Below are 26,871 nucleotides of genomic sequence, written 5' to 3'. Positions count from 1 at the left end.
ACTATGCTCTATTGATGCAGCCGCATTCAGCGGTTCTTGTCTTGTGCACCCATCTCTGCTCAGACCTTTGTTCCTCTAGGACAGCAATGTTGCACACATTTTACTGGGTCAGCTTATGCACTAGAGGACTTACTATTCACAATAGCACTCTAACTCAATGTCCCTCCCTTGGGACTTTCTGTTTTTAATGCAATAAACCTTCTTTGACATGTTCTGGAGCACGTACCATATGGCCGTGACACTGCTTTAGGTCTTTTGGCCGAAACATGTAGGTCTAGTATTCACACAGTTGCCTCTAATGATGGCACCTGCGTTACCAGCTATTCATTGTTTTTAATCCTGACACCGGGTAGCCGAATAAAGTTACAGCATAGCTAACCCCGTAGCCAGTTTTTACTATTCACATCACAGCACTGCACTGGTTTGCACACGCCAGATTCACATAGGGTTTAAGTATACCCGCCTAAATTCAATAAAAACATCCCTGAGCTGCTCCCTCGCACCAAGGGGGTTGTAGCCCCCGTGGAGACTAGGTCTCTCACGCGAGGAGGCACTCCTATGATGAAGCATGACACCTCTGGTGTGTGAGGGGAACCGTACTGAAAAGGAAAACCCCCTCCCCTAACGTGGTAGAGTACACCCAGTCAGATATATGACCTCTTTTGAACTCCGGACCCGTGGCCTTTTCTGCGATTTAATTAATTAGTGGAGAGTTGACCCACGCAGGTCCTTAAAACTCCTCTAGCCCCCTAGTGTGTTTACTAGGTAACAACAGGAGACAGGGAGGTAATTAAGGAGGGACTAATAAGCCCATTGACAAATCAGAAGGCAACATTTACAAAGGACAGTCACAAAAGCCAATACAAAATAGGAGCGGAGAGTGGATGCAGCTTAAAAAAAAATACCTCAATACAGCAGGTTTTGAAGAGACAGTATAAGCGCTGCCTAGGCGAGACCTAAAAAGGGATAAAAAGAGGCTTGGGTGGAGAAAAGTCAAAAGTAGAACTGTGTGCTGAAGCATAAGGAAGCCTTTACAGAACAAGAAGTGATGTATGTTTTAGTGAACTCAGGGATTAGGATTTTAAGAGGGCAACTGCGCGGTCCGTCTATAAATTCAGGAAGCATTTGCGATGTCAGATTCGGACAGCCTTTTCGACTTGGTTTGTCTGACACGGAAAGGCTGTGGGAATCTGACTTCGGGGGCCTGCAACAGGTCCCTCCTCACCCAGAGGCCACCAATTGGTGACTGTGGGGCTACCCGATGGTCCTCTCTTTCCAAGCATGCACAGTGTGGTAGGCACCATAGGGTGCCTGCGACAGGGTGCAAGGTTTTCTGCAACTACTCCTTTAATTAATGGGAGCCAGGGTTGTCCGTCGGTACACAGGCTACCATTGAAGTCAATAGGAGTCCGACCGAACGGTGTTAGGAACCGTCGTAATTGGTCGGTCGGACTCCCCGAATCCGAGTCAGTTGGAAACTATTCAGACAGGGAGTCGGGCAGAATCCTTTCTGACTGACATCGTAATGAGGCCCTTTATCTTATTTGCAATCATTCTTCTTCAGCCCTAAAATTAATTGAAACTCTCATCATAGTACTCCACTTTGAAATGGGCATGTTTAAAGTATCTGGGATTGCTTCCGGGATGTGGAATTCCTATAGCCCGACGCCCAGGGCATATTGTTAGGGGTCAAGGGCAACAAGTTTTCATGTGTATTTTGTCCTTGGGACAAGTACGCCCCACCTCCTGCAGCACAAACCCTTTGGCTGCCAGTTTGCAGTACACCATTATGGATCAGGGAAGGGCACTGTCTGCAGTTAATGTTATATTTTTGCCCATATGTTAATGCTGTCCAAACTTGTATTTATGGTTCATTAATTGAAAGCCTTGATTATTAGGGTGAGCGCTCTAAGTTAAGGTTGTAAGCTCCGACTGCACTACTGACAGTGGATCCAGTATAAAAATGTGTACACACGTTTTCAAAGTTTAGCAATATAAGGCTATTTATAATGCTCCCAGAGCGCTCTCGGATTTGATGCAAATATTTGCAGAAGCTTGAAAGCAAGATTGAGGATTCTTTGCTTTCAAAATAAATAGTTCATTAAAAAACATGAAATCAGGAAAAAAACATTTCGGTAATTTCAGGTACCATTTCTTTGCAGCATCATTGAGTAACATGTGTTGATGCATGCTAGTATTTCTAAAAAATATTCATAATGGAAAATCAGTGCAACCAGTTTCAATAAGATTATGGGAAACAAACATAAACAAGCATTGGTAAAGCCAGTAGGTCTGAAATTGGTGGCCAGCTTTTTAGTTTTGTCAATGTGTGTCTTGATTTGGCATTGTTTTTTTTAAATCTTATTGGTGTGGGAGCTGCTGTGTCCTCACCATTATAACAAACATTGGCAAAAGCAAAAATTGTTTTTTGGTCTCAAAAAGCACACACTGCTAAAGGAGTTACTGGTACTGAACAAAACTACTTGCGTGCAGATATGCTCCTTGTGAAAGAGCAGAATGCTGTTACTCACAGTGAAGTCGGCCGATACAGAGAGAGGGACAGAATTTTAATAAACACAAAAGATCACAATCAACGACAGACCAAATTAGGGGCACAATTATTATAGAAAGTCTCAAAAGGGCACCCGTGGTATATGTCCTTGCATTAAATGCAGCTATACGGCTTTTGTGAAGTTCCCAAGAATTAACAGAAGTAGGGAAAGAAATAGTACTCCTGGAAAATATTTATGAACTGCATTTTAGCATAAGCAAATTTGCATGTGTAAATTTGCTCATGTGAAAATCTGAGTGTTTGCAAGTTCACTTTCCCTCCAACCACTTTTTCCCAACTCTGGAAGACGTTTACGTCTGCCATTGTCAAGAGTAAATTTTCAACATTTCTCAGTATGGGAAAAGATTAGAGAAGAGTTGTTGAAACCCCTTAAAACATGCATGTTAGTAGGTTTGCACAGACTCAAAAGGGCATTCTAACCCTGGAACTATTCCTTACCACTACCTTCAGCCCCAGTATGTAGATCTGCAGAAATGTGGCAACATAAGGGGATTGCAAGTGTTCAAACACTACTATGGTACGAGCCCTCGCATAATCAGAGAGGCTCTATCAGAGCTCTTATATAATGAGATTGTTGCCATAATTTGTCACTGCACTACTAAGCAACAAAGGGGCAAGTGGATTTTGTTGCAGGACAAGTAGATTTATGAAGCAACCTGCCCCATGGACAAGTAGATATTTTATTAGATTCCACACCCCTGTTGCTTGTTTGCAATAAATTCCTTGGTAATAAACATTCTGGAGTACAGGCAAGGCATCTGGAATTATGAGATTCTGTGGCTGCTGTGTTTTCAGCATAGTTATGGATTGGCTGCATTTGTCACATAATCCAACATCTTCTGCATGATCAGCAAATTTCAACCAAAATTATTGTTTCTAGATCAGACGAATTTAAATTAACTAAAAATATGGCTATACGTGTCCCTGTTCAGTGGACGGCCCTTTACAAAGATAGACTGGTCATCTTTCGGTTGCTTACTGCTTGTTTAGGTGTTGTCACAAATAAAGTTAAATCTATCCCAGACAGTGTTGCGTTGTGTAACAATTAAAAAATACTATAACAAATTTAGCCACATAATTTTCCCTTTCCAATGCATAATTTCATCATCCTAAACTACATACATTCCTGTGGCCCTGAGCATTGGATAACCAAAACACAATAGTACAGTGTGGCTAGCCATCCTATTTTCAGTGAGATTTTGTGTACTTGGGGAGGTTTATCCCATGCCCCAGATCCATCTTATGTAAATTACATTTTAACAGTGGTAAGAGGTAGAAGAATTCACATGCTTCAATGATATTGAAGTGAAAGAAGAAAGATGAACTTGGAGGCAGTTTATATGATCTGAGGTTAAGTGTTTCAATATGAAAATTATGTATATTTCTGAGGCTAAAGGACAGAAAGTAGCATGGCATCACAATTTAGATGGTCTAGAAAGGACATAGAGAACTTTCGCTCACAACTGGAGGATGAGTTTGTTTGTCCTATGGCATTGGAACAGTTTTCATCTGGTAATCTCCCTGAATACCAATTCGTTTTTTTTTTTTTTACGTGCTGCAGTTTTTGGCATTTCAATGAACCGTAAAACTCGGACTCATATCACTGAGTTTATTGCAATTTAGTTTATTGACTTAGGAAGGGTGAAGGCTTGAATTGATTTTAGCTGGACTTAAATACATTACCTGTTGGTGACACTAAAATGAAAGGACTTAAGTCCTTAAGTTGTTTGGCCATAAAGGACTTGGTTACATACCTGCCTCATCTTCTAATCACCGCCTTTGAGCATTATGTAGGCACCCCATAGACAGGAAAAAAACACTACTATTTTAAGAGATCAGCACTTCACCGTAGTGATCCCTATTTTACATTAATGCTGTGACAAATGCATCCACTGCTGAAACAGTAGATGGCAATGATGTGGTTAAAAAAAGGCAACAAAAAATACCAACAAGTGAGATTGATAACTGAAATAATAGATCCTGCAGTACTGCATTCCTTAATACCACATCTCTGTCCCAGCAGACTGCTACCGCCCACTGTTTCCTACTCACCACTTTGCTTACTCTCAGCTTTAAGATCTTCATTTTTGGATAGTTCTGAAAAAGGATCTTGAGCCCTGGAACAGGCCTCTCAGACATGTTCCTGACTCTGCTTGAGCGAACTGTAGTTTAAATCTGTAAATACTGCAGCATGAAGCAGATATCATAGCTGCACAGAAAGACGTATGAGTGTACAGCCAATAATTAGTCACCATTTTTAGGTTGAGCGCTACTCTAGATTAACTTTTGGAGTCGGTCTGCACTTTTAAAGCACTCTTGCTTGTGGCGGCATCCAAGTAGCGTGGCCGCGCGCCTGCATTTTTCAAGCACTTCTGTTAGGTTTGTTGCTAGAGAAGAGCGCTTTCTGCCGCTATGTCACTGTTATAAAATGCGAATCCAGACTTGGAAGCTCATATAAATCCCAATCTAGAAACAAACAGTTCTCCAAAGACCACTTGGCATCCGAGACCGTAAATCTTCCTCTCAACATGCTCATCCCTTGGGCGCAGTTAACGGTGATATTTTCTGATTTATAATCTCTCCAGACTTGGGTCCAGTCCATAAACGTTGGTGCTTCCGATACATTCGAATCACCAAAACTGATAGCGATTCAAAATCCTAAGAGGTTCGTTTTCATCGACCTACTGTCCAGACATGCCTGACGATCAATGGGTAGACAAGACTTTTCTTCGCCACCCCTTCAAAGTATATACAGACCTAGACGCATAAAAACATCAATTTAACGCATTCGTGCCTTCAACAAGGAAGTGCTTTTCTAGCATGCAACAGATTAACAAGCACATTCGGCAACCAAAGTAAAGTTACAACCTGAAATATATGTTTATTTTAGGATGCAGTTGTGAACCCATTCTATTTTAGACAATACCACAGACAGACGTGAAATATTCTATAATTTATTTAAATACACACACACCAGATTGAATGTCAAAACAGACTTTCCTCGGAAAAAACACACATTAAACAACTGTTGTAAACAGCTGATAAGCCAATCCATGGTACAAGTTGGGGGGTTTTGTAAAATGTTTATTTTCGATACTAAACGTTTAAATTAAGTCAAGAATTGCATGAATGCGATTCTCAGATGCTACTTCGAGTGCACACACAGTAACACATGTAACACTGTATTTACTCAACAAGTCTGAATTATTAGCCAGAAATAAACATTTATATAGCCCTACTAGTCTTTCAAATGGAAGTAGACAAAAGGGAAGGCGCTGTTATAAAAACAAATCCATCCACATGAATTTTCGTTGAAAGGTATACCCGACTTACAAGGATAACAAGATCAAAGATCACGATCTAGTTACAATATTACAAAATATTTACAACCGCAATCGAAATCTATCTTCAATCTAACTTCAATAAATACCACGATAGGACCGTTTATCCATCTCCCTCAATGCAACTTCGTACACCACCACAAAAATGCAGCATCGGATATCACACTAACTCGATTTATTCTCCACCAGTCTATCACGTGAATATTTATCAAAACGTCACATGAGGCTATGATCCTAAACAGTTTAATCGGCAAATCATTTGCCTGAAAGCATAATTGAAAAACAAACATTGTCATGCTTTAGCTTCATAAATGTTTCACATTTTAAATAGTGACTTCGCCTAATAACAGCTGTAACAACACACCAAAAACGGCCTTACCTGAAAAGCAATTATTCCCAGCCACTATGATACTATTAAATCTGGTTTTGTTATATTTCTTTATCACAAGCATCTTCATTTTTTAGAGCCTTGGAAATCTTCCAATCGGTGAAAACAGAGGCCTTGGGGGGAGCGCATTTGATTTAAACAACACAGCTGCAATCCCAACCTTATAAACGGCCAAAGATTAGAAATTACTCCAACAACAGTGAAGAATTACATTTTAACCATCTCAATGAATTGTGAAGGATTATGCGCAGATTATTTATATCATAATCAGCAGCGTTCGAGCTTCTGAACATATAGCAGGGCCATCATTGATCAGGATTCTGAGGTATAAAAAATGATAATTTAACTCTAGCATCCAGTTCTTCTCTGTTACGTTTATAACGAGTTTTCTGCTGCACATACGCAGAAAATCTAATCCTTCGATTAGAACCCTCATTTTAACTCAAATAATTGTTATTCCATATCCCAGAGTTTGCTGCACTCTGCTATCTAGCGTTACTGCTATCCACTTAGACTACTGCATGTGTTCAATTCCATGTCACTGACAGAGGCAAAGATTATGTTTAACTTAAAACTCACCATCTTTTCAAAACAGTCAACAGAACAAATAGCACTGCGTTATCCCATCAAGCATGGGCAAATTAGCGGACTACAAACAAAATCACATTACCTCTATTATCCAATTCAATGGTCCTACGGTTACAAGTTCCTTTCTGCCCTCAATGTTGTTTTTAGGTCTCGCCTAGCGTTGCAGCGCATGCGCTGCTCGCTCGGCGAGAGATATTGTGGATAAGGGGTATTAATTTTGAAAGTGGTGGTGTGTAAATTCCTACCTGCATGTAAAAATAATGTTTTAAAGGCATGGTTATGATTAATGACATGGCATATCATTTCAAAGTTTGAATCGTATTGATTAGCGTTAAGTGAAAGTAAACGGTTAATCGCTCTTCTTACACTCATTCCCGCCCTCTTGGCGTCCCGTCCCATGTCTAATGAGTTTGGTTTTAGCCTGCATCACCAGTAGCTTGCCCTATGGTAAGCAGCGCTCTTTGTCTGTAATTTAAAGCCAAGGCGACTGAGCACGTAAGCCACCTATTGCCATTCAAGTATGTTAGCGCTGGAGACCACAGATTGTCGAGTTTCTGTGCGCTCCTCTTTAAGTCGTAGGCTATCTTCTTGTGGCCTCAAAGAGCCCTCAGTCTCTGGATCCAGTGCGCAATGGGAGACGCTGAATCCTTGTCCACAGGGACAGTATCACTTGTTTGGTGTCTAAAAGAAAACGCAAAGTTATTTTTCCAGCGTTTGGATGCGAAGGGTTCATACCGTCCACTGCAATTCTTGAGATAAGAGATTTCTCATCTTTTTTCCTCCCAATTTCCTGAGTTTTGATTAACAGGACCTCATTCCAAACGTTACCCAGTTTCGGGCATGTCCAGGAAATATGAAGATGTGAACCAAGCGCCCCCACCATCTTTCTCTCTCTCCCTCCCTCCCTCCTGTCTCTCACTCACAAACACACACACACAGTCTCTCGAGTTTCGAGAGAGAATGTACTATACTACAAATACAATGCAATAGATCTCGCAATTACAACAAAGTGATTATTGCGATTTTCAATTACACCATTTGAATAATGCTTCACGAAAGTAAAAAAACAAAAAAACAACATGTTCAATGCCAATAGCTCAAAACAATTTAATTGCTAGACCTATTGCATTGTAAATGCTTGTTCTTTGTTGCTCAGGAGGTAGATAAGGACATTCACTAATTCTCCAAGACTTGAGGAGTTGATCATTTTACATGGTTAGAAACAGCACTATAAGTTGTCCAGTATGGTGGTGGTAGTTCTGAACTTTTGTTACTTTAACCATGGGGCTGCTTGCAGGCTCACACCACTGCCATGCTGAGAACACAACTTTGCTGATTGCATGTGAATAGGAAAAGAAAGGCACACTAAAAATAAAACATGGTGGGAATGAATTTTAGTGTGCATTGTGAATTCCATACCTCAACAACATTCAGAGCAATTTTGATATTGTGTTCCCTAAGCCGTAACTGTGTAATATGGTCCTACATTGGGATCGAGGGATTCCGATGATACCATTAATTTGAAGGCAGAGAGCTTTCTAAGTAACACCAGAATCCTGAGATAGCAATACAGGAAACATTTCACAAGTTTTTGTTATATATTTTTTTATATTTCCTGTTTATTCTGATGCAATCAGCACGAAACTCAACTATGCTTAGATGGTTAAACAACAAAAAAGTAAGTGAAATAATGGGCTATACAGCTTAACTGTCTGTAGTAAAATGAAGAAACCTGATTGAATTGTTTAGTTAACAATACAAAGTTTCAGATAAAATAGTCTTCACTTTATAAATCATCAAAATCTTTATTATCAATCACCGGGGGTACAGCCAATAGGTCTCGCCTTTGGGACCTTATAAGTGTTTAGCCATGCAACAGTTGATGTTGTTGCACCAAGGATATTGTGCTGGATAACTAAACACTTATAAGGTCCCAAAGGCGAGATCTATTGGCTATGCCAATGCTTGTTTAAACAAGGAAGCAAAGGCCGTAAATAAATTGTGGTGCCCATTAACCTTTTTGTGGCATAATTAGTGCATATTGTTGACATTTTGATTTTATAGGGAATCGGAAAATCTCAAAGTGAGTGTGTGTGAGTGCAAGAGTGTGTGCGCGCGCGTACTTCACATACCAAGAATGAATGCCAATGCATTAACTTTGATGCAAAATAAAAGAGTGATGCCCATGTAGTGGCTGAATTGCACATGCTTAACCCGAATTTCGAGATAAGCTTCACAGACAGGAGAGGCCTGGATTTTTAGCTGTATGTAAGAGACACACTGGAGTTCTCATTCTCGCTCCCAAACAATAACTGCAGCAGGGAGAAGTGGGGGAAAAGCTGTCACTCTGCTGCTGTCTGCCAGGCTCGACACTGATTTAGGCCATCCTAGGAAGGAGGTCAGCAGCTACAATGATAAAATAAACAGCTTAGTGTTTTATGGTGGGAGCTGTGCCCAAAATAGTGGGCCTCGAGTTCTTCACAAATTTTGCGGGAATATCGTGATTCGTGGGGGGGAAAAAGAGGGGTGGAGGGGGATCTGCATGAAGATCTCAGCATGGCCACACAGTTTTCTCTCAATCACGCGCCAGGAAGATGGTAAGCCACACTCCCGGCTGGAACAATCAGACTCTGAGACACATACACACACACAGCCAGCCAGACACACACACATACACATCACCCCCACCCCAAGAGAGAGCAGCACAGGTGGGGACAGAGGCACACATGGTTAACAGGTGGAAAACACATGTATGCAAGCCATCGAACAAGCAAGCAAGCAAGCAAGCAATGAGTGGCAATAATGCCAATCAATGGCGGACTTTACGCCAACTGTAAGATCTGATTAGCTGACAATAGGTTTTTTGGAACCAGACAGCGCGACCTAATAAACTACAGTAAGCTTCTGGATGTTTTAAAAGTACCTGCTTTTTTCTGATCAGTGTTCCTGAGATGAATTACAACTGGAGTAATACGTGGTGACCTGGGGCTCTTATAGTAAGATAAGCAACTGAAAACAGAATGCAGCGTTTAAAATATTTCAATGAAAAAAGTAAGCACCAAATTATAACAATGGGAGCAATTTCTGAATACATTTATATACCCTCTTCTCAGTTTATTTGGGACATTAGCAATAACACAGCCTCAGCATAGAATTAGCCTCGATGTTCACATTGGCTCAGAATTTTCATGATATCCCTAATACCTCTCTGGAGGATATAGAAGAGGAATAGTCAGCACAGCAAAAATGGAGAGCCCAAAGTGGACAGCAATTTAGCTGCTATGAGAGACAGAGAAAAGAAAAAAATTTAGCTCCCCACAAATGCTGCAATGCTGAAGGCCATGTTACTCTTAACTCAGTCTCCTTCCTAGGGCCGCTGACCTTTCAGCTGCACGATGCGAGAAGAGCATTTCAGGACTCACAAATAGATAGTGCAGAAGGGTTCAAATATTGGGCAGTCTACCAAGATAACAATTAGAACATATTGTTTCGAGTCTGAGCCTCAATCTGAAGTCCTCCCTGCCGTTGGGACAAGATATATGTGTCTCAAAGATTTGTCACAAAGACAAACCATAAGAATTTAGCACTATCACCTGCCCACAAGGTCATGACCAGACAAGTTCTGAGGAGAAACATTCATTTGAGAATGACTCCAGACTGTAAATGCAAACAGTCAGGGCAGAAGAACAGAGGGGAAATACCATCTTGCAGCCCCAGGGTCTGAAAATTTGAAGTGAGAAACAGAAGTTGTGTGGCTACACATAAGTATGGCATGAAGAAACAGCATACTCTCTCATCACTTCTTTCCCGGTAGTCCAGCACTTGAATTACCCAGTTGTGTACAGATTTATGGTCAAAAAGTGGGATTAGTGTCACGTGTGCTCTCACCTACAAGGCAATCATCCATTTGTAGTGTTGGTCAGCTCTTTTCAAAACCCCTGGATAAAAACAAAAATAATCCAGTTTGGGGAAAAAGTAACCGTATAAGTGGCTATAGGGTTGAGGTTGTGTCGTCATATAAATATTCGGGTATGACGTTCCCTACACAGTTGAATTGGGTCTTGCAAAAAGAACTGGTGGAGACGAGGAAATCAGCTTTAAGAAGACTTCGGAGGCCCTTCCTGGACTTCCCTTTTGATAACTTATAATGCAATGGTCCCCACACAATGCCTCTACAGGGCCGAGTTACTAGCTTTAAGAATGGAGGGTAAGCTGAGAGAGATGTGAAACTAAGTGTTTGAAAAAATTGTTGGCTCTCCCAGAAGGTTTAATGACTCAGGTAATAGGATTGGAAGGTAACGTGCAGGCTTGGAACTTTTTAACCTATAAAGCAACCTTGCGATTTTGGGATCAACTTTGGATCTCAGAGGTACAGAATATACCAGCCTTATGTGCTGCTGAAATAGGACAGAGTGAACTAAAGTGGGTGAAGGAGGTCAGGAAAAGGCTAGAAGCCATCGCAGGAAGCTTAAAAATTGAATAAAAAATATTGGAGGCCTCACACCTTTCTAAAGGCCTGCAAAAAAAAAAAAAAAGTCCAGGTTGGCTGACATGGAGAATGTATGCAAAGAACAGACCCTCTGCAAAGTATATGGTAGATTCTTGGGAAAATAGGAACGCATTTCCTTATTTATCAGCACTTCCTGATTCCCCGTTACGTTTAGCACTATTAAAAAGTTGAGTAGCATTAAATGTATTGTAATTGCATTTATGTAGCGCTTACTACCCCTGATGAGGCGTCAAAATGCTATTTCAGTGAGTAGCACGCTACTCCGGAACCCATTATGGATTAGTGTACAATTAGAATAGTGAAATATTAAAGTAATTTGAGTGGTGGACCGGTTAGTCAGTTATATGGATTAAGGAGGATAGCGGAGGGATAGAAGAGGGAAAAAGTTTCGCATTTGTATAACGCTTGTTACCCCTGATGGGGTGTTGAAGCAATTCTTTGGCGAGTAGCATGCTACACCGGAACCCATAAAGGATTAGTGAGCTATATAAGAGATGAAAAATGTGATGTTTTCTTAGATTCAGGGAATAACTGCACATGTGGATTGCTTTTTCAAAATGTTAACGTCCATGTATTAATTGATTGTCGTCATTTTAATAGGCTTCGTTGTTGGATTTTAAAACCACTTTTTAGAAGATATGACAAATTGTTGCAATGATGCACTTGCACATTTGTTAAATATAGAATTTTTCGATGTGGCATGCGGACGGGCAATTTTCTTTTAAATGTCTGGATTAGTGATGCTTTGGGCTCTGGTGTCAGGGTAGTGGAGATTATATGAACTTAATGATGATGCCATGATTAACCTGGTTTACAGGTGGGTGGGCCTTTCCTTCTTCCCCTTTCCAAACCAAGATCTTATCTGGTCTTAAAATGTATGTTTTAAAACCTGTGTCTAAACATTAATAAAGTAGGTTGAACTACCAATATTACAATTTTTAAAAAACACACTTCTTTTAGAACTAAGTTGCCACTCGACATAACGCCACGAGTCCCACCTCGAGTCCATTCTCTATCTCCAGAGGGTTATTAGAGAAAAAAGTAGGCAGAAGCCCTCACCTGGTCACAAACTCAGTTTTTGGGTCAGCTAAGAGATAAGGTAAAACCAACACCAATACTTGGATGTTGCAGATTGTGTGGGGCACATAGTTACAACCAACTCATTTTAGCAGCTAGTCCTAAAAACCCAAGAAGGCCTTTCAATATTAGTACTCAACCTTGGGGCATCTTGTATTCACCTACACGTTTATGATTCTTAGAGTGAGCGGAGTCAGGCAAGAAAGTTATAAAAAAAAGTTATAAAAAATAAATGTATCAAAAATGGTAGGAAAACAAATATATATAAAATCTGGCGAAAACAAAAGTTCATTACATTCCTATGCAAACAATTCTTTCAGACTGTCACAAGATACTGTAAGACAAGGAATAAAAAGGTATATTTAGGCTTACTTTTGATTTGTTAAATATCGGTCCCATCCTCTAATTATGTTTCCATACATCTGTGTATCTTCCAAATAACTTCCTTCAAATGCATAGATCTGTCGTTCCAGATTTGCTAAGGTCTCCTAAAACACAAAAAATAACTAATGAACAAATATGGAGGGAAAAAAAAAACCTTCTTTCTACCTTCTGCCTGTTTAAACACAGGCTGTGGCTGCCAGGCACGGGAGTCAAGGGGAAGGACAGCAATTTTATATTATGCAGAAATTATTAATTTAAAGTAATACAGAAACTCTTAAACAAATAGCCTAGGGCTCAATTTACGTTAGAAGATATGTTTTTTTGTAAATGGTTGAATATAGTCATGTACCATGCTTTTCAATTTAACATAGCAGTCAGTGATAAGTAATTTTTTTAATAAGCCCTCTTCCTTTCACTTGGATAATTTTTAGGTCAAGCCTAGCGCAGCGCACAAGCGCTGCACTAGGAAAAGGACCTCTTGGAATCACTCTGGACATTTCAGACGCTCCTGCGTGGTTTTTTTTGAGCATTTTTTCTATTGGGCTTTGTGTGCGTCTTTGTAAAAAAGACAGCACGCAATTGGGCAAAGGCAGGTGCATGTCCCACCTTTCCCAGGAAATGTATCTGCCCACAGCCTACGGCTTGCGGTTACAAGCAGCGGCGCACAGTGTGCCATCGGTTATGTGTTAGATTTCATACGAGCGCGCGCGCACCACTCGCGGGACGCTACAGCTGCATTCCTCGCATCCCACAGCGTTTTGCCTGCGGGAGCGAGCAGCTGCAGTGCCTCCTTGTTTGTTATGGGGGGTGGGGGGTTACAGTGTAGAACTAAGGGAGTCCAGGCTCAGCCGAGAGGAGTCCCTGGCGTTTTCTTTTCCATACAAGGAAGCGGCAGTTGAAGGGCAGGGCAGAGCTACATTCCTGTGAGGCGTGGATTTCCAGCCCACAGGTTATCTGTGTGGGCTCTGTGGGCTTTGTCTCTTCCCTATTTCGCCCCGGGCTCTCCCAGTTTAGCCTTGCGGCTGCTGGCAACGGGCTGTGGGTGTTCCTTTCTCCCTCCCTCCTAGCGGCGGGGGAGGAGTGCGCAAGACTCAGGGATTGTTTAAGATCACCCTGGCATTCCCATCTGTGGCGGCTGGGATATTGCGTAGGACCAGCCCCTAGTGCCCTACCTCCCAGACGTGCACAACGGCAGCATGTCCGGCATGATCAGGCTCGTCGGTGGGAAGGACTTTGACCAGCCTCTCACCATCTCCAGGCTATGTGCTCAGTACACCAGTTTTCCCGGGCACGTGTGCTCTGCTCCCGGCGTTCATTCTTATCTCTGCTTTGCAGGCCCTCCTTTTATTTCCGACTTCAGAAAACATAGGCAGAGTTCGCTTCCCATGGCAAGGCTTCTGCCGTTGGGTGCTTCAAAATATTCAAACTACCCGCCTAAAGTGTGCGAGCGAGGGGGATGCCAAGACGAGTAGGAATACCACCTCCTGTCACCTCTCTAGGAGCTTGTTGCTGAGGTCCAACTGTTGCGTCCTGCTCCTTGACGCCCTGGCAGTGGCTGGAAATGCTGCTTGGGAGTGGTCCGTCGCCACACTTATCATCTGCCCTGCTCCAGTGAGCCAGTGTTTACCGGAAACAGGAGGCTTTCCCACACCTGACTCCCGACGCGTCCCTGGGAGTTCCCGCTGAATAGGAGTGTAGACCCCGTGAAAGTCAATAGCTCTGACTAAACACTTATAAGGTCCCAAAGGCAAGACCTATTGGCTATGCCAATGCTTGTTAACACATACTTCCACTTAATTTCATGTGCTGGAGACATAAAAACATACATTAAGATCTCTGCAAAAATACAGCAAATGGTACAAATAATATTTGAGCATGATCATGAATTAATATTTGCATGCAATTTAACATTTGGTGCTATGAATGTGGAACTATGACGGCAAATGAAGTTTGTGCATATTTTTACAATGTTTTCAATATTTAGCACTCGGTTTTACAGCTAATATATAGTTGTTGGCAAAACTCTGGTAAATACAAGAGAAATCAATTAGTGTTAAACGCAACCTTTAAGCAGCGCTTAAAACAGGGTAAAAACACATTTACATTCTAAAGCAACCTGACACAGTAAATCATAATGAGGATTAAGCTGAAAACCCTTTACCCGCAAACTATCTATTCCAAAGAGCAAATGCTTTCTGAGTAAGCATGTTTTTAATTTGAAAAGCTTGTGCACCAGGTTAATAACAAGATATAGCGGACAGAATGAGTAAAAAAGCTAGGGTTCATTTATCCAGTAAGTGAATGCTGGAGGTCCAATTACATTAACTTAGTGCAGTGGTCTTCAAACTGTGGGGCGTGCCCCCCTGGGAGGGGCGTGGAGTCTTGAGCAGGGGGGTGCAGCTCCCCACTCCCCTCTCCCACCCCCAAGTGATTTACTAGTCCCAAAAGTTCGCTGCAGCTTTGTCAGAAATATTTTGTAGCCTATTCCTGTTTGATATTTTGAGGCCTTATTTTGAAAGGCAGTTGTGCTTTTAATGCAATTGCTCCTGTTCCATGTAAAGCCCATTGCAGAACCCTGGATGCTCGGTAAGAAAACGAGGGTGGGCAAGGAGAAGGAGCAGTGAGGAAAGAAAGCACTTAGCAGCCCGTGTTAAGCAATCTGCAGACATTTATAGCCTGTAGTAAGTAAAAACATGATTAATTTTGGCATTTACATTTTAGCATATTTGCCACTCCTACAGTTTATCGGGATACACTACTATTGAGACATGCAGCTGAAGTTTTTTTCGATAAAACATATTTTTACTAAGCTTTGTTTTAATGGACTACTTGTTTGGTGGGTTTTTGTTCTAGCTGCCTATGCATGCATTTCCTTTGTTTCTGTGTTGGTTGTAGTGAAAGGGGAAACATGCATAAATGTTTAAAGTCAGCAGCCCTGCAAGTTTCCCAAGTCCATACTTGATGTGCTGCTTCAGTCTAGGTTTTTTCCTTTGAATTTATTCTGGAACCTGTAGTCTTGTTTAGTTCTTTATCAAATGGAACTAAAAGACCCAGAATTGGAGAAAAAAAACTGGCCTGGAGCACCACTTCACACACGGACCTTTGAAACTTGTCAGCTATGCGCTTTAAATGAGCCGGTACTGAGTGACTGCTCTGCTCTGTTTTGCCAATCAAAGGGGTCAGGAACTGAGAGCCCGTTTAGAGGAGCATATTCTTATTAATATAATGGATTATGGACCAAAATTATTGCCGCAGCAGGTACCTACACATAGAGGACCAGTTAGTACTTCAACCATTGATTTTATTTTTGTTTCCCCTGGTATGGCTGATTGTATAACGGAAACTGACACGGTAGTGACAGATTTTGGGGATCATAACCCCGTAACTGTAACATTTAAACTAGCGCCAAAACCGGTCTATAGTTCAATGCAGGGAGCGAAAGATCTAAGTGTAACTACTGATAAATTACGGTTAAAGTGGAAAGGTATAGACAAAGCAGGAATTATGGAATCTCTTTCAGGGGAAAATCAGCAGTCTATAGATTTTTGTCTAGATCCAACAGCTAGTGGCCAGTTAATTATAATACATTTTAGCAAAATATGTGCCATAGTTAGGACTATGCTGCTGGTCCCAGCCCCCCAGAGCCCTAAAGATCCCAGGTGGTTCGACCACAGTTGTTCTGTGGCAAACAGGAACCTACGTAAGACACTCACAGAAATCCCTAGAGTTGGGGTAAAAGTAAGTGCAGCAAGGAAGGCTTACAAATTAGCCCTAGAGAAAAGGAGATCTATGCTCTTGGGTGAACACTGGGAAGCATTGGCACTGACTGCAGGAAGGAAATCAAGTAATTTATTCTGGCCAGCAGTAAAAGAACTCCGGAATGTGGGCCAACAACTTACCCCAATTAGCTGTACCATTTCCGCTAGTTCCTGGGAACTACACTTCTCTAAAATGTATGCTGCCCCGGTAAAAGGCTCAACTATTAACATCCCCGAAACCACTGCCAATTTAAGGATAACTGCGGGAGAAGTGGAGGAGGCAATTGCCCAGAGTCTCGGCAATAAGGCTCCTGGCCCAGATGGGCTTCCGATAGACCTCATCAAATGGCAACCTGACTTTTGGGCACCCATATTGGCGAATGTTTTTAATAGTTTGCCCGAATCAACGATGCCTGTTACATGGTGCACCAGCATAATTGTCCCGATTTATAAGAAAGGGGATAGGTCTGATCCTATAAATTATAGACCAATCTCATTGTTAGATAACACACTGAAAATATTAGGTCGTGTTATCTATAATAGGTTAACTACATGGACAGAGGAAACTGGGATATTATCCCCCTGACAACTAGGATTTAGATCAAGGGTTGGCACAGTGGAACAATGCCTTAATCTTAAATTAATTATTGATAAATATAATATTGCCCGTTCTGCACCCATTTATTTAGCTTTTATGGATTTGTCATCCGCCTTCGATTTGGTTAATCGGTCCAAACTTTGGTTTATTTTATTAGAGTATGGTTTGGACATCTCCCTGGTCCACTTTTTAGCTTTTTTACACACGGACCTAAAGTCCAAAGTGAGAATAGGCGTAGGTGGGGAATTGTCTGGACCCATCGAAATTGGAAGAGGAGTTAGGCAGGGGTGCATTTTAGCACCCCTGCTTTTTATTATTTATATTAATGGGCTCAGTAATTATCTTGCAAAGTCTAGACCGGACGTACCCTTAATAAATGGCAAAACCATACCTGCTCTTCTGTATGCAGAAGATGCGGTGTTAATGGGCCGTACGCCAAACTCACTCCGTTCTTTGGTTCTTAATTTTACCACATTTATGGATGACCTGGACTTATGAGTCAATTTTAAAAAATCTTTTATAATGGCATGTGGTCCAGGTAAACGACAATTGAGTCCCATACAGGTTGGGGGAGAAAAACTTATTGTAACCAATACCTTCCCATATTTGGGCGTGACCTTTGCTGCGAATGGCTCATGGTCTGGGCATTTGGCCCAGGCCTCGAGCAAATTCTCAAAGGTCGCGAACTCGATTTTAAGTATTCCTAAACCAAAGAGATCAGGAGTTACTAAGGCGATTGTTAAGATTTTTAAACTTCAATGTGTCCCAGTGGCAACTTATGGAGCAGAAGTATGGGGCATTGGGAACAGCATCTCTATTCAGCCAGTAGAGAATCGGTTTTGTAGGAGACTATTAAATGTGCCAATTTTTACGTCCAATTTTATCACACATCATGAATTAAATTTAAATTTTATCTCGGATTTTGTCAGTTCCCGACCAGTGCTATTTTGGTCTGGATGAACAAATCAGCGTTACTTACGCAAGAGATATTAACTGATTGTTTAAGTTGTGATAGGGGGTTGAAGATCCCGTGGATTTCCTATATATATATACAAATTTGCGAGAAATAGGCATGGATAACATCTTTATTAATCCTACCCATGCCAGTAAAATTAAGAAATCCGAATTAAAAGAGGCATTAAGTGCACTGTACTCCTTAAGGAGACTTAGGAGGGAGCAAGAGAAACTCACAGTTACAAGGTACATGGATATAGCAGTACCCAGATACCCCCTTGCATTATATTTAACATTACAATTGACAAATTGGGAAAGAAGTCTTCTATGTCGTCTGAGGGCTGGAACCATTAGGTACCTGTTAAATTTTCCTTTGGGCTACCAGGAAAGTACGACCATGATGAGCTGTCCCTGTAATGGGCAAAGTAAACAAAGTGATTTGCACTTCTTTTTTTTCTGTAATTTCTACCTGAAATATACAAGATGGTTCTTAATTTATTTTAAAAAATTTAGACCAATTAATTTGGTCAAATCTTATCAGGCACTGCTAACACTTGAAAATGAGGAAATAATCCTTTGTGTTTGTACTTCTTTAAAGATTGCTGTCCATGCGCGTAGAACGATGGAAATGTGCAAATAATAATGCGTTTTAATCTATATGCTTTTAGGGAAATTAGATTTATTCGTGTGTTATAAGATGTGCTTTTATGAGTTGTTACAATTCGAATAAAGATTTTTGAAATTAAATGAGAGGGAGAGTACCAGCACTTCTCAGCAGAGGTGCAATAGTTTTAATTGGAGAGTATCAGCACTTCTTAAAAGCAAATTGGTACTCTGGTATAGGGTACCTGCAGTTGTATATTTCTATTTTAAGCACTGTGTAAAACTTAAGTCTGTCCTCCATTAATGTGTTCACATTGGGTCAACGTGTATGTTCTGTGTCATCTATATGTTTTTGTAAGTGGTAGTGCCTCTGCCATGAATTCTACTCTATAAAATCCCTAAATAATTAACTGGGCAACCCTTTATCCCATTAAAACTGAGGTCATTATATTTAATCTCAAACTCAGAATTATGATCTTCGTGTATAAGGGAATCTGTCCAAACTATTAAGTGTATATACAAAAAACTGTTAGCTCGCATATTCGATTCCCAGTTATTGCAAGCTCCAAACGTTGGTGAGGTGTTAAAAAACGTTTTTACAATACAAGACTTGAGAACACCTCTTCTGAAATTTGACTTAAGCAGTGTCTGACCTTGATTTTTTTTATTTTTTTTATGTAGTTTCATTAAATCATTCCAGCAGCCTCTGCAGTGCTTTGGTAGGGTTAGAGCAGGTACAATGAGTACTGAGAAGGTATCACTTAAGTATGGGTTAGTTTGCAGAAAGCGTACTTTCAGATATTTGCCTTACCTTCCAAAGTGCACCCTGTGGTGGAGAATTCATGGCTGTGACACTACCACTTGTGAGTGGCATCACCTTTTACCAAACATATCTAGCATCATTGCAAAGGAATAACCTGCCCTGTGGCGAGTTGTCACTTTTATTTAGACCTACTAGTCTCTCCCCTGTGACCCCACTTCCAGAATGCTCCTGCCCAGTTTTTACTGACACTTCGATCTCTTCTTTGATTCCGATTGCCAAGAAAAAGTGTTTTGCAACAAACCAAATTTCAGTGAACTCCTCTCTGCCACATCCACTTCTTGATCTGTGAATTCCTAAACTAATAGAGCCAATGGCCCAATCCTCAAACCACCTGTTGCTGTATGTGCCTGTGCAAAACAAGGTGCAGGCAATCCAAAGCTCTTTTATATATTTAGGAAATGAAGATTGTTTTAGATATGGAAAGGCTTTGAAAACTGCTATTTCCATTTTGAAGTCATACTACTAGTTGCAATTACTGCTTGACATCATTGTTGTCTGACAGACTTTGATGTGAAGATGCTACACTCACTGCACGTATGTGGTAAGTGTTCTAACATAAGAAAAACAACATTCCAGTAACAAACAATTTTCTGCAGAGTTACCTGCACAGGCATAGGTCTGAACAAGCATGGATGCTTGCCCCCAAAAACCTGTTACTGGTGTTTGAAAGGTTTCACAAACTATAAATCCACCCAGTTTGGTATCATCCTTACCATTTTCGCAATCTACCGCTTCCAAGGTTTGAGGGGGGGCCTGGCTCCAAAACATTTTGCTCAAGGGTGGCCCTCTGTAACAAAGTTTGAAGACCACTGACTTAGTGGTTCACCCTTTTCGCCTTGCCCAAGGGAGGAAGACATTTGGTCATTCAATCTGCCATGTTTTATACACCCTGCTTTGGGACGCTGCCAAAGCTCCATTCACTAGCTCTTCTTGCAGAAAGCGAAGCAAAGATCTTCTGGCTCCCCATGAGCATAGATGCTGTCCCGCAGAAGGATGATCTTTATAAAGGCACATTGACATTCAGCTTTAGTTGCAGGGAAATCTGTGGTTCTGGGATTTCAAGCTATTCAACGGCAGGTGCGAGTTTCTCAGCAAATCCTGACTTTTTTCTAGCTTTCTAGTCCTTGTAGTTACAATACAATACAATAATTTCCCCATTAATAGAGGACTGCAAGCACCACCGTACATAATAAAAAACAAAAGAATAAATAACATAGATACTCCCACGTTATGAGGAACATCTTGAAATTTCGACTGCCAGCATCCACTTCTAGATCACATCAGTAAAACTTTAACATCTGGTGCAGGAAACTTTTTGAGGACTGCTGTACTGAGTTCTGGGAGACCAGTAGAGAGTATATATAAATTAAATGTGTTTAATTTGTAACTTTTTCAATTCTGCTAAATGCACCTCGACAAGGATCAAGAGCAACGCTCCTTACCACTCAAATTAGAACATTCACTTTCCTATTATACTCGTAATGCAACACAAAATGCACGTACTGATGAGCTGTTTATGGATAGCTATATATATTCAAGGCCTACATCACAGCACATTTAATGGCCACTCTCTAAAGTTCATTTTATATACCCTGATGCGTAGGCCTCGAGCGCCGACCTTGCCTGAAACGGAAAGCCGCCTCAAAACATCCATTCGACAGCAACCGCCCGGCCAACTACCCCGCTCGCTAGTCTCAGATTCACTAACATGACATACGTACATTTTCCGGCTCGTAAAAGGTAGTCGTTTCGTCCTTTTACGCTGTTAGCGTTAGTACGCAGGAAAAGATGGAGAACGTGTGGAAGGCGCACAAAATAGCCTACGCCGGAGTACTTCCCAGAAGGGGCGCGGGAGGGTAAGTAAGAAAAAACACATTACCGCCAGCTCCTGCTTGCGCTTCACCAGCTCAGCCAGCTCCCGGCGGGTGTCGGGGATTTGCGGGGTGGCCGCCTTGTTGTGCATCGCCATGTTGGAAGCTATCGGGAGGCAGGGTGTTGGGGGAGGGAGGCGAGGAGGCGAGCCCGTGCTAGACTGGTAACCGGTCTGCAGAGGGCGCAGGTCGCTCACAACAATCCTGTCATCGAAACACTGGCGGAGTTCCTCTCCGTCCATCCCACCGTCTAAAGTCTGCGAAGAAAAAATTGTCGCGGAGATGCTGACTTTATCCTCTTCCTTCCATCCAGCCCTGTATAAGTACTGAACAATGAAACAAACACTGGCGACGGGAGCCGATTGAACCCTTGTTTCGCATCGCGAGGGGTCTGTTCGCTGAAATGCCAGAGACGATCGTCCATGCTGTTCCTGAAGCTGCGTGGCCAAGCCACTGTCAGGTTCAAATTTACAAATACCCTTTTGGGTGGATGTTGATTTTCCAAGAACTCGCAAATATGACAGCCATGATTTTAACAAGGGGGGCGTTGTTCCTGCCTGTCGATCCCCTCCGGTTTTTATGGAAATAAATTCCTACCTGGTCAGAGTGCCCGGTTACTATAATGATCAAGTGTTCTGGAATTCAACAAAAAATGGCGATTCTTGTTCAGAGGGGAGTCTAGACATCCCAGTCACTCATGCCTCGGATTGCAGCCTCCCGCCTTGACAGTCAGATTGGGTTTGGTGAAGCCTCACGCCTTTGGATGTCTTTATTAAAAGGCGGCAGGAAAAGTCCGGGTGCTTTCAACTAGATTTGTGTTAAACTATTGCGTTTGGGAGATTTTGAACTACCGCAAGGATATATATGTGGTCGTGAACTGAGTGTTTAGGATATTGTGGACCGTGAATATTGATCTTGCAAGTGAAGCTAGAATTTTGTGAATGTGAATTGTAGCATCATAGCCGGAAGATGGAAGCGCTGTTAAGATGTTTCATAACTACGTTACTGATGAGAACTGCCTTTCAAGAATTATCTTACCATGATTACCTCGGCTCACTGGACCGAGGAAAGTTATCACTTGTGTATTTCAGCAATGACATTTCTTCAAGTATTTCTTTTTTTCTTGAAGAATTAAATAAATCAGTGGAACCTCTTCAGGATTATGGAATTTCAGTTGCAAAGGTTAATTGCATTGAAAGAGAAGTGCCTACGTATTGTGGATATGACAACGTATATCTTTTTAGGGGCAATATTCTGCTGAGAATGTTCCCCAAAGATACATTATTTGATGTCAATGCAATAATAGCAAATGTTTTATTTACCGTCCTATTTAATGAAGTTAAGTACATTACTTTGTTTGAAGAATTTCAGAAGACTGAAATTGAAATGAAGGGAAAAAGAGATCTTGTTTTTGCTTATGTGCGGGCAACAGGTATACCAGAGCACAGAGCAGTAATGGAAGCTGCTTTTGTGTATGGTACCAAATACCAGTTTGTTTTAACTACAGAATTTAATGTTTTAGCAAATTTGGGAGTTGAAGAATCTGACATTTTCTCTGCAGTACTTTTTTTTTTCCACTGCAAAGTTATGAGTGATTCAATCCAGTCGTGCAAGAGAACAATACTCGAACAGTCGCTGACCACACTGAATATTCACCGATTTTTTAAACTAATGGAGGCACCGTTAGTGACCGTGGTTGATAAAGATCTTGGACAAGCTTCAAATGTTCACTTGGAGCTTGGATTGCCATTGGTATTTATAATCAGCCAGAAGAATACATATGAAGTGGACAAAAAAACTGCAGAATATCTTGCCTGGAATCTCAGAGGAAAAGTTGGAGTTTCAATTTTGTTAAGGGAGAACCTAAACATCCCTCTTGGTGCAAATATCGCTTTAAAAAGGCCAGAAGAGGGTAGTGCCATAACATTTTTGGCTATGGAGAATATTGTTGAAATATCAAGCCTTATTGGGGAACCCGGAAATGAAGAAAAAATGAAAATATATGAGTTGAAAAATGAAGATGTAAAAATCAGACCTGAGCAAGATGCTCAAGATGATCAAGTAGCAGAAGCGGTCTACAGAGACAGAAAGAGAAAACTAACTCTTGAACTTATACGCCCACTGAAAGATAAAACTTTTTACAATACCATATCTGGGGATAACTACACTGTAGTGCTTTTTTATGTTAAGTGGGAAGCTGTGTCCATGGCATTTTTACAGTCGTTTATTGAAGTGTCCGTTAAGTTGAAACAGACACCTGGAGTTTTAATGGCCTTGCTAAATTGTGGGGAGTGGACCGATGTATGCAGCAAGGAAAATGTCACAGATTTACCTCACACAAGGGTTTACTTCCAGAAAGAGAAACGTTTGATCTATAATGGAGTTTTAGGAACAGAAGCTCTGTACAGATTCATTGTTATGTCCCAGATATATAATACAAGCATTTCAAAACACAGTGGAACCGACGTAGACCTGACAATAAGTTATGATTTATTGAATTCACCTGCAGAAATCACTGTGGAAAATCTTCCTCTGTACTTGCAGTATCAGAAACCATTACTTATTTTGTTCTCAGATGGCAAATTAGGTGAGAGTGAAAAAATAGAGATGTCAAGATTGGTGAAAGGAAAGTACAAGGATGTTTTCTGTACATGCTGGCTTAACCTGAGGAATACTCCTGCGGGCAGAGGAATTCTACAGCAGTATTTCAGTTCCACACCAGACTTACCAGTTCTTGTTCTTGTAGATGTTTACGATAAAGGCTACGTGTTTGCACTTCCTTCATATCATGCTATTGGTGAGGAAACCATCCTGCATTGGTTAAACATGATAGACCAAGGCATAGAGAAACCCATTACCTTATTGTCTGACAAAGAATGGTCGCCTCCTCTTCCTCATTACGATTTTCTGGCAATGATGGATGCCACCATTCCCAATTTCGCTTCTCAAAAAATTCCAATTCACTTTAGCCCTCTTGTTAGAGAGAAAGATGAAGATGAGAAAATGGAAACAGGCGCAGAGCTTAAAGGACAAGAGAGGATATCTAAACGGCGCCTTGATTTATAATAGATAACAGAAGCATAACCGTTTTTATTGTTGGTATAATCTGAAGCCAATATGTGCCAGTTTGTCTGAAAATAGGTTTTTTAGACATAAGTTTACATCAAATGGAAAAAATGATGGTCAAGAAAGGTTTATGTGCAGTTGATTGTTCCATGCAAAATTTATGTTCTTTTATTTAAATACAAATGTTACCGTTTTTGCACAAAAAAAGAGGTTGATTTAGATTAACATGGGAAGGACATTTCCTTATTATAGTGAGGAAAACACATTGACCAACTGTATGAGTACGATTTGTATTTTGGTATTGAAATATATACCACCTAATTCTTGTGTTTCAAGCAAATTCTAGTCTCTCTTACAATGTGGTTCACCTTAAAATATTTTTTCCGACACACAGATGCTTGTGGTTCAGCCATATTTGTGTGACTGTTCTAATGCTGTGGCCTCAAGCTGGGAAGTTGTTTAACATTCCCTGAGTATGTATATTGCCTGTGTTGAAATATGAAGATTTTGATATTCCTTCTGAACTGAACATGGTTTTGGCACGTCCTGAGGAGATGTGGACAATTATTCCCTAGTGGAGAGTGTGGATTAGAGAACCTATTGAGCTCTATTGTGGCAGAGAGTGATTTTTGTGCTGCAGTGAGTACAAGGGAAGTGGAGCATATCATAGTGTTGCGAGTGCAGCAAGAATTGAGAATTGTATACCACAACATTGAGGACAGAAATATTATCCTGCGAAAGTATTGATTCCAAAATATGGACTACCATTATTCTGTCAAGGTAGGTAAGTATGAGTAAACATAGATTTATTATATATACTTAACTCTTTATCAAAATAACTTAAAGTTATATATTTAAGGTACAGAGTCACTGCACTTTGCAATGGAAGGTATAACTTCTACTTAACTCCAATGTTTAGTGAAGCACAGTAAATTAATGTGTGTGTGTGTGTGTGTGTATATATATATATATATATATATTTACATTGGGCCTTGTGAAGCCAATATCTGAACTACACCGAGTTCTGTGTGCATTCATGCCATAATGTGTTGTTGATTTGATACCAGATTTTCAGCAGAAAATGTAAGCAACATATTTTGGGGTGATTTTTGCAAATAATTTTATACTTTTATCAATTAGGTGAAATTGCCTGTGGAGTGTGATTACATTTTGTAAAGGGAGTTATGTAGTTCTGGACTAATTAGACTAAAAGAAAAACAAAAGACAAAAAGTCTCTTTGGCTGATAAAGTTTGAGTTATGATTAGTTGTATTACACTGAACAATAAAATGGCAGTTATCCAATACATTTCAGCCTAGGACAATAACATAACACCCCCCCCTTTTGCTTCAAAATTGCGATTTAAAATAAAAGTGGCCCTCTTGTTTTACATGTCACTTTTTAGTTTTAAAACAATGCACATGAAAATAATCGTAATATCACTCACATAGTCTGAACAAATTGAACATGCTCATACTAATCTATTCTGTGTATGCTAAAAAACATGATCTCTTAAAATTTGGTAATGATGATCTGAAAGTGACTTATATTAGCATGCCCCATGTCCATCAAAGCATGCTTACATCTAAAAGGTATTTCTAGAAATTTCATCTTTTTTAGTCCTACTTATTTTTGACAAATGTTATGGACCTGTGTTGAACGTTACTTTTTAAATGTTATGTTTTCCTTCTACCTCACTTGTTGTGTATAAGGTCGCTAATCTAAAGAAGATATTGTGATTTGCACAACACTGATAATCGTTGTTGCTTTTGTGTATTTTTTTTATATGAAAGTTAATTATAAAAACAAAAATGTCATTAACATAGATGCATGTTAACCATCTCAATGTCGCTCGCTACATCATTTTATTTCAAACAAACAAACAAACCTTTGAGGAATTTAAACCTGCAAATAAATGTCTTGTTAAAATTGCTATGGGGTGTCTCTGTAAGCTTCTCCGCATGTTGGTTCTCTTTTTTTTTTTTGCCAGGTACTTCATTCTCAATTTAGATCTGTGAAAAAGTTCTGAATACCTGGCCCTTCTTGATGTTCGTTCTTTACTTTGTTTCATATTCAGTTGTGTGTACTTATTTGAAAATTATGTGATGATTAGTTCCTTCCAGTATTGGCTGCAGCTTCATCCTCTTAGTTCATCTTATTTGTTTTGAGTGCACTACTAGACAATATGCTGAAGTGCCTTCTCTGAAATTACTGATTAAATTGCTGATATACCACATTGTGCATTGTACTACCAAGCTATGTTGTTAAGTAGGGTCTTGCTGCAAAGGATATTGGAACTGATTCATTTTACTGCAGATGTTGTTTATTTTTCATTTTCA

General features: G+C 40.5%; 3 protein-coding genes across 6 annotated transcripts in view; 2 read left to right on the top strand and 1 right to left on the bottom strand.

Moving 5' to 3' along the window:
* Window positions 1-21,904, bottom strand: part of MEAF6 (MYST/Esa1 associated factor 6) — a 129,594-nt gene extending 107,690 nt beyond the window's left edge. The window contains exons 1-2 of one of the 3 annotated variants that reach the window (XM_085647909.1): window positions 21,476-21,904; window positions 12,849-12,964 (exon numbers count right to left, since the gene is read on the bottom strand). In XM_085647909.1, coding sequence (XP_085504035.1) covers window positions 12,849-12,964; window positions 21,476-21,709 — 350 coding nt within the window. In that variant the 5' untranslated portion in view covers window positions 21,710-21,904. Of the gene's footprint in view, window positions 1-12,848; window positions 12,965-21,187; window positions 21,301-21,475 lie in introns of those variants that run through there. The other 2 variants (XM_085647907.1, XM_085647908.1) reach the window with 2 other exon arrangements.
* AIRIM (AFG2 interacting ribosome maturation factor) overlaps window positions 21,364-26,871 on the top strand; it is a 222,309-nt gene continuing 216,801 nt past the window's right edge. Inside the window, exon 1 of one of the 2 annotated variants that reach the window (XM_085647915.1) lies at window positions 21,364-21,452. The gene's annotated coding sequence lies outside the window, so the exon portion shown is untranslated. The remainder of the gene's footprint in view (window positions 21,453-26,871) is intronic. The other variant, XM_085647913.1, reaches the window with a different exon arrangement.
* Window positions 22,289-26,461, top strand: TXNDC16 (thioredoxin domain containing 16). The gene has a single exon (XM_085647904.1). It carries the CDS (start codon window positions 22,437-22,439, stop codon window positions 24,531-24,533), a length of 2,097 nt encoding a protein of 698 aa, XP_085504030.1. The 5' UTR covers window positions 22,289-22,436; the 3' UTR covers window positions 24,534-26,461.

The sequence above is a fragment of the Triturus cristatus genome, chromosome 3_2, assembly GCF_964204655.1.
Source record: "Triturus cristatus chromosome 3_2, aTriCri1.1, whole genome shotgun sequence".
Taxonomy (NCBI): Eukaryota; Metazoa; Chordata; class Amphibia; order Caudata; family Salamandridae; genus Triturus; species Triturus cristatus.
Note: the sequence above shows the minus strand (reverse complement) of the source record. Positions and strands in the feature narration are given on the sequence as shown.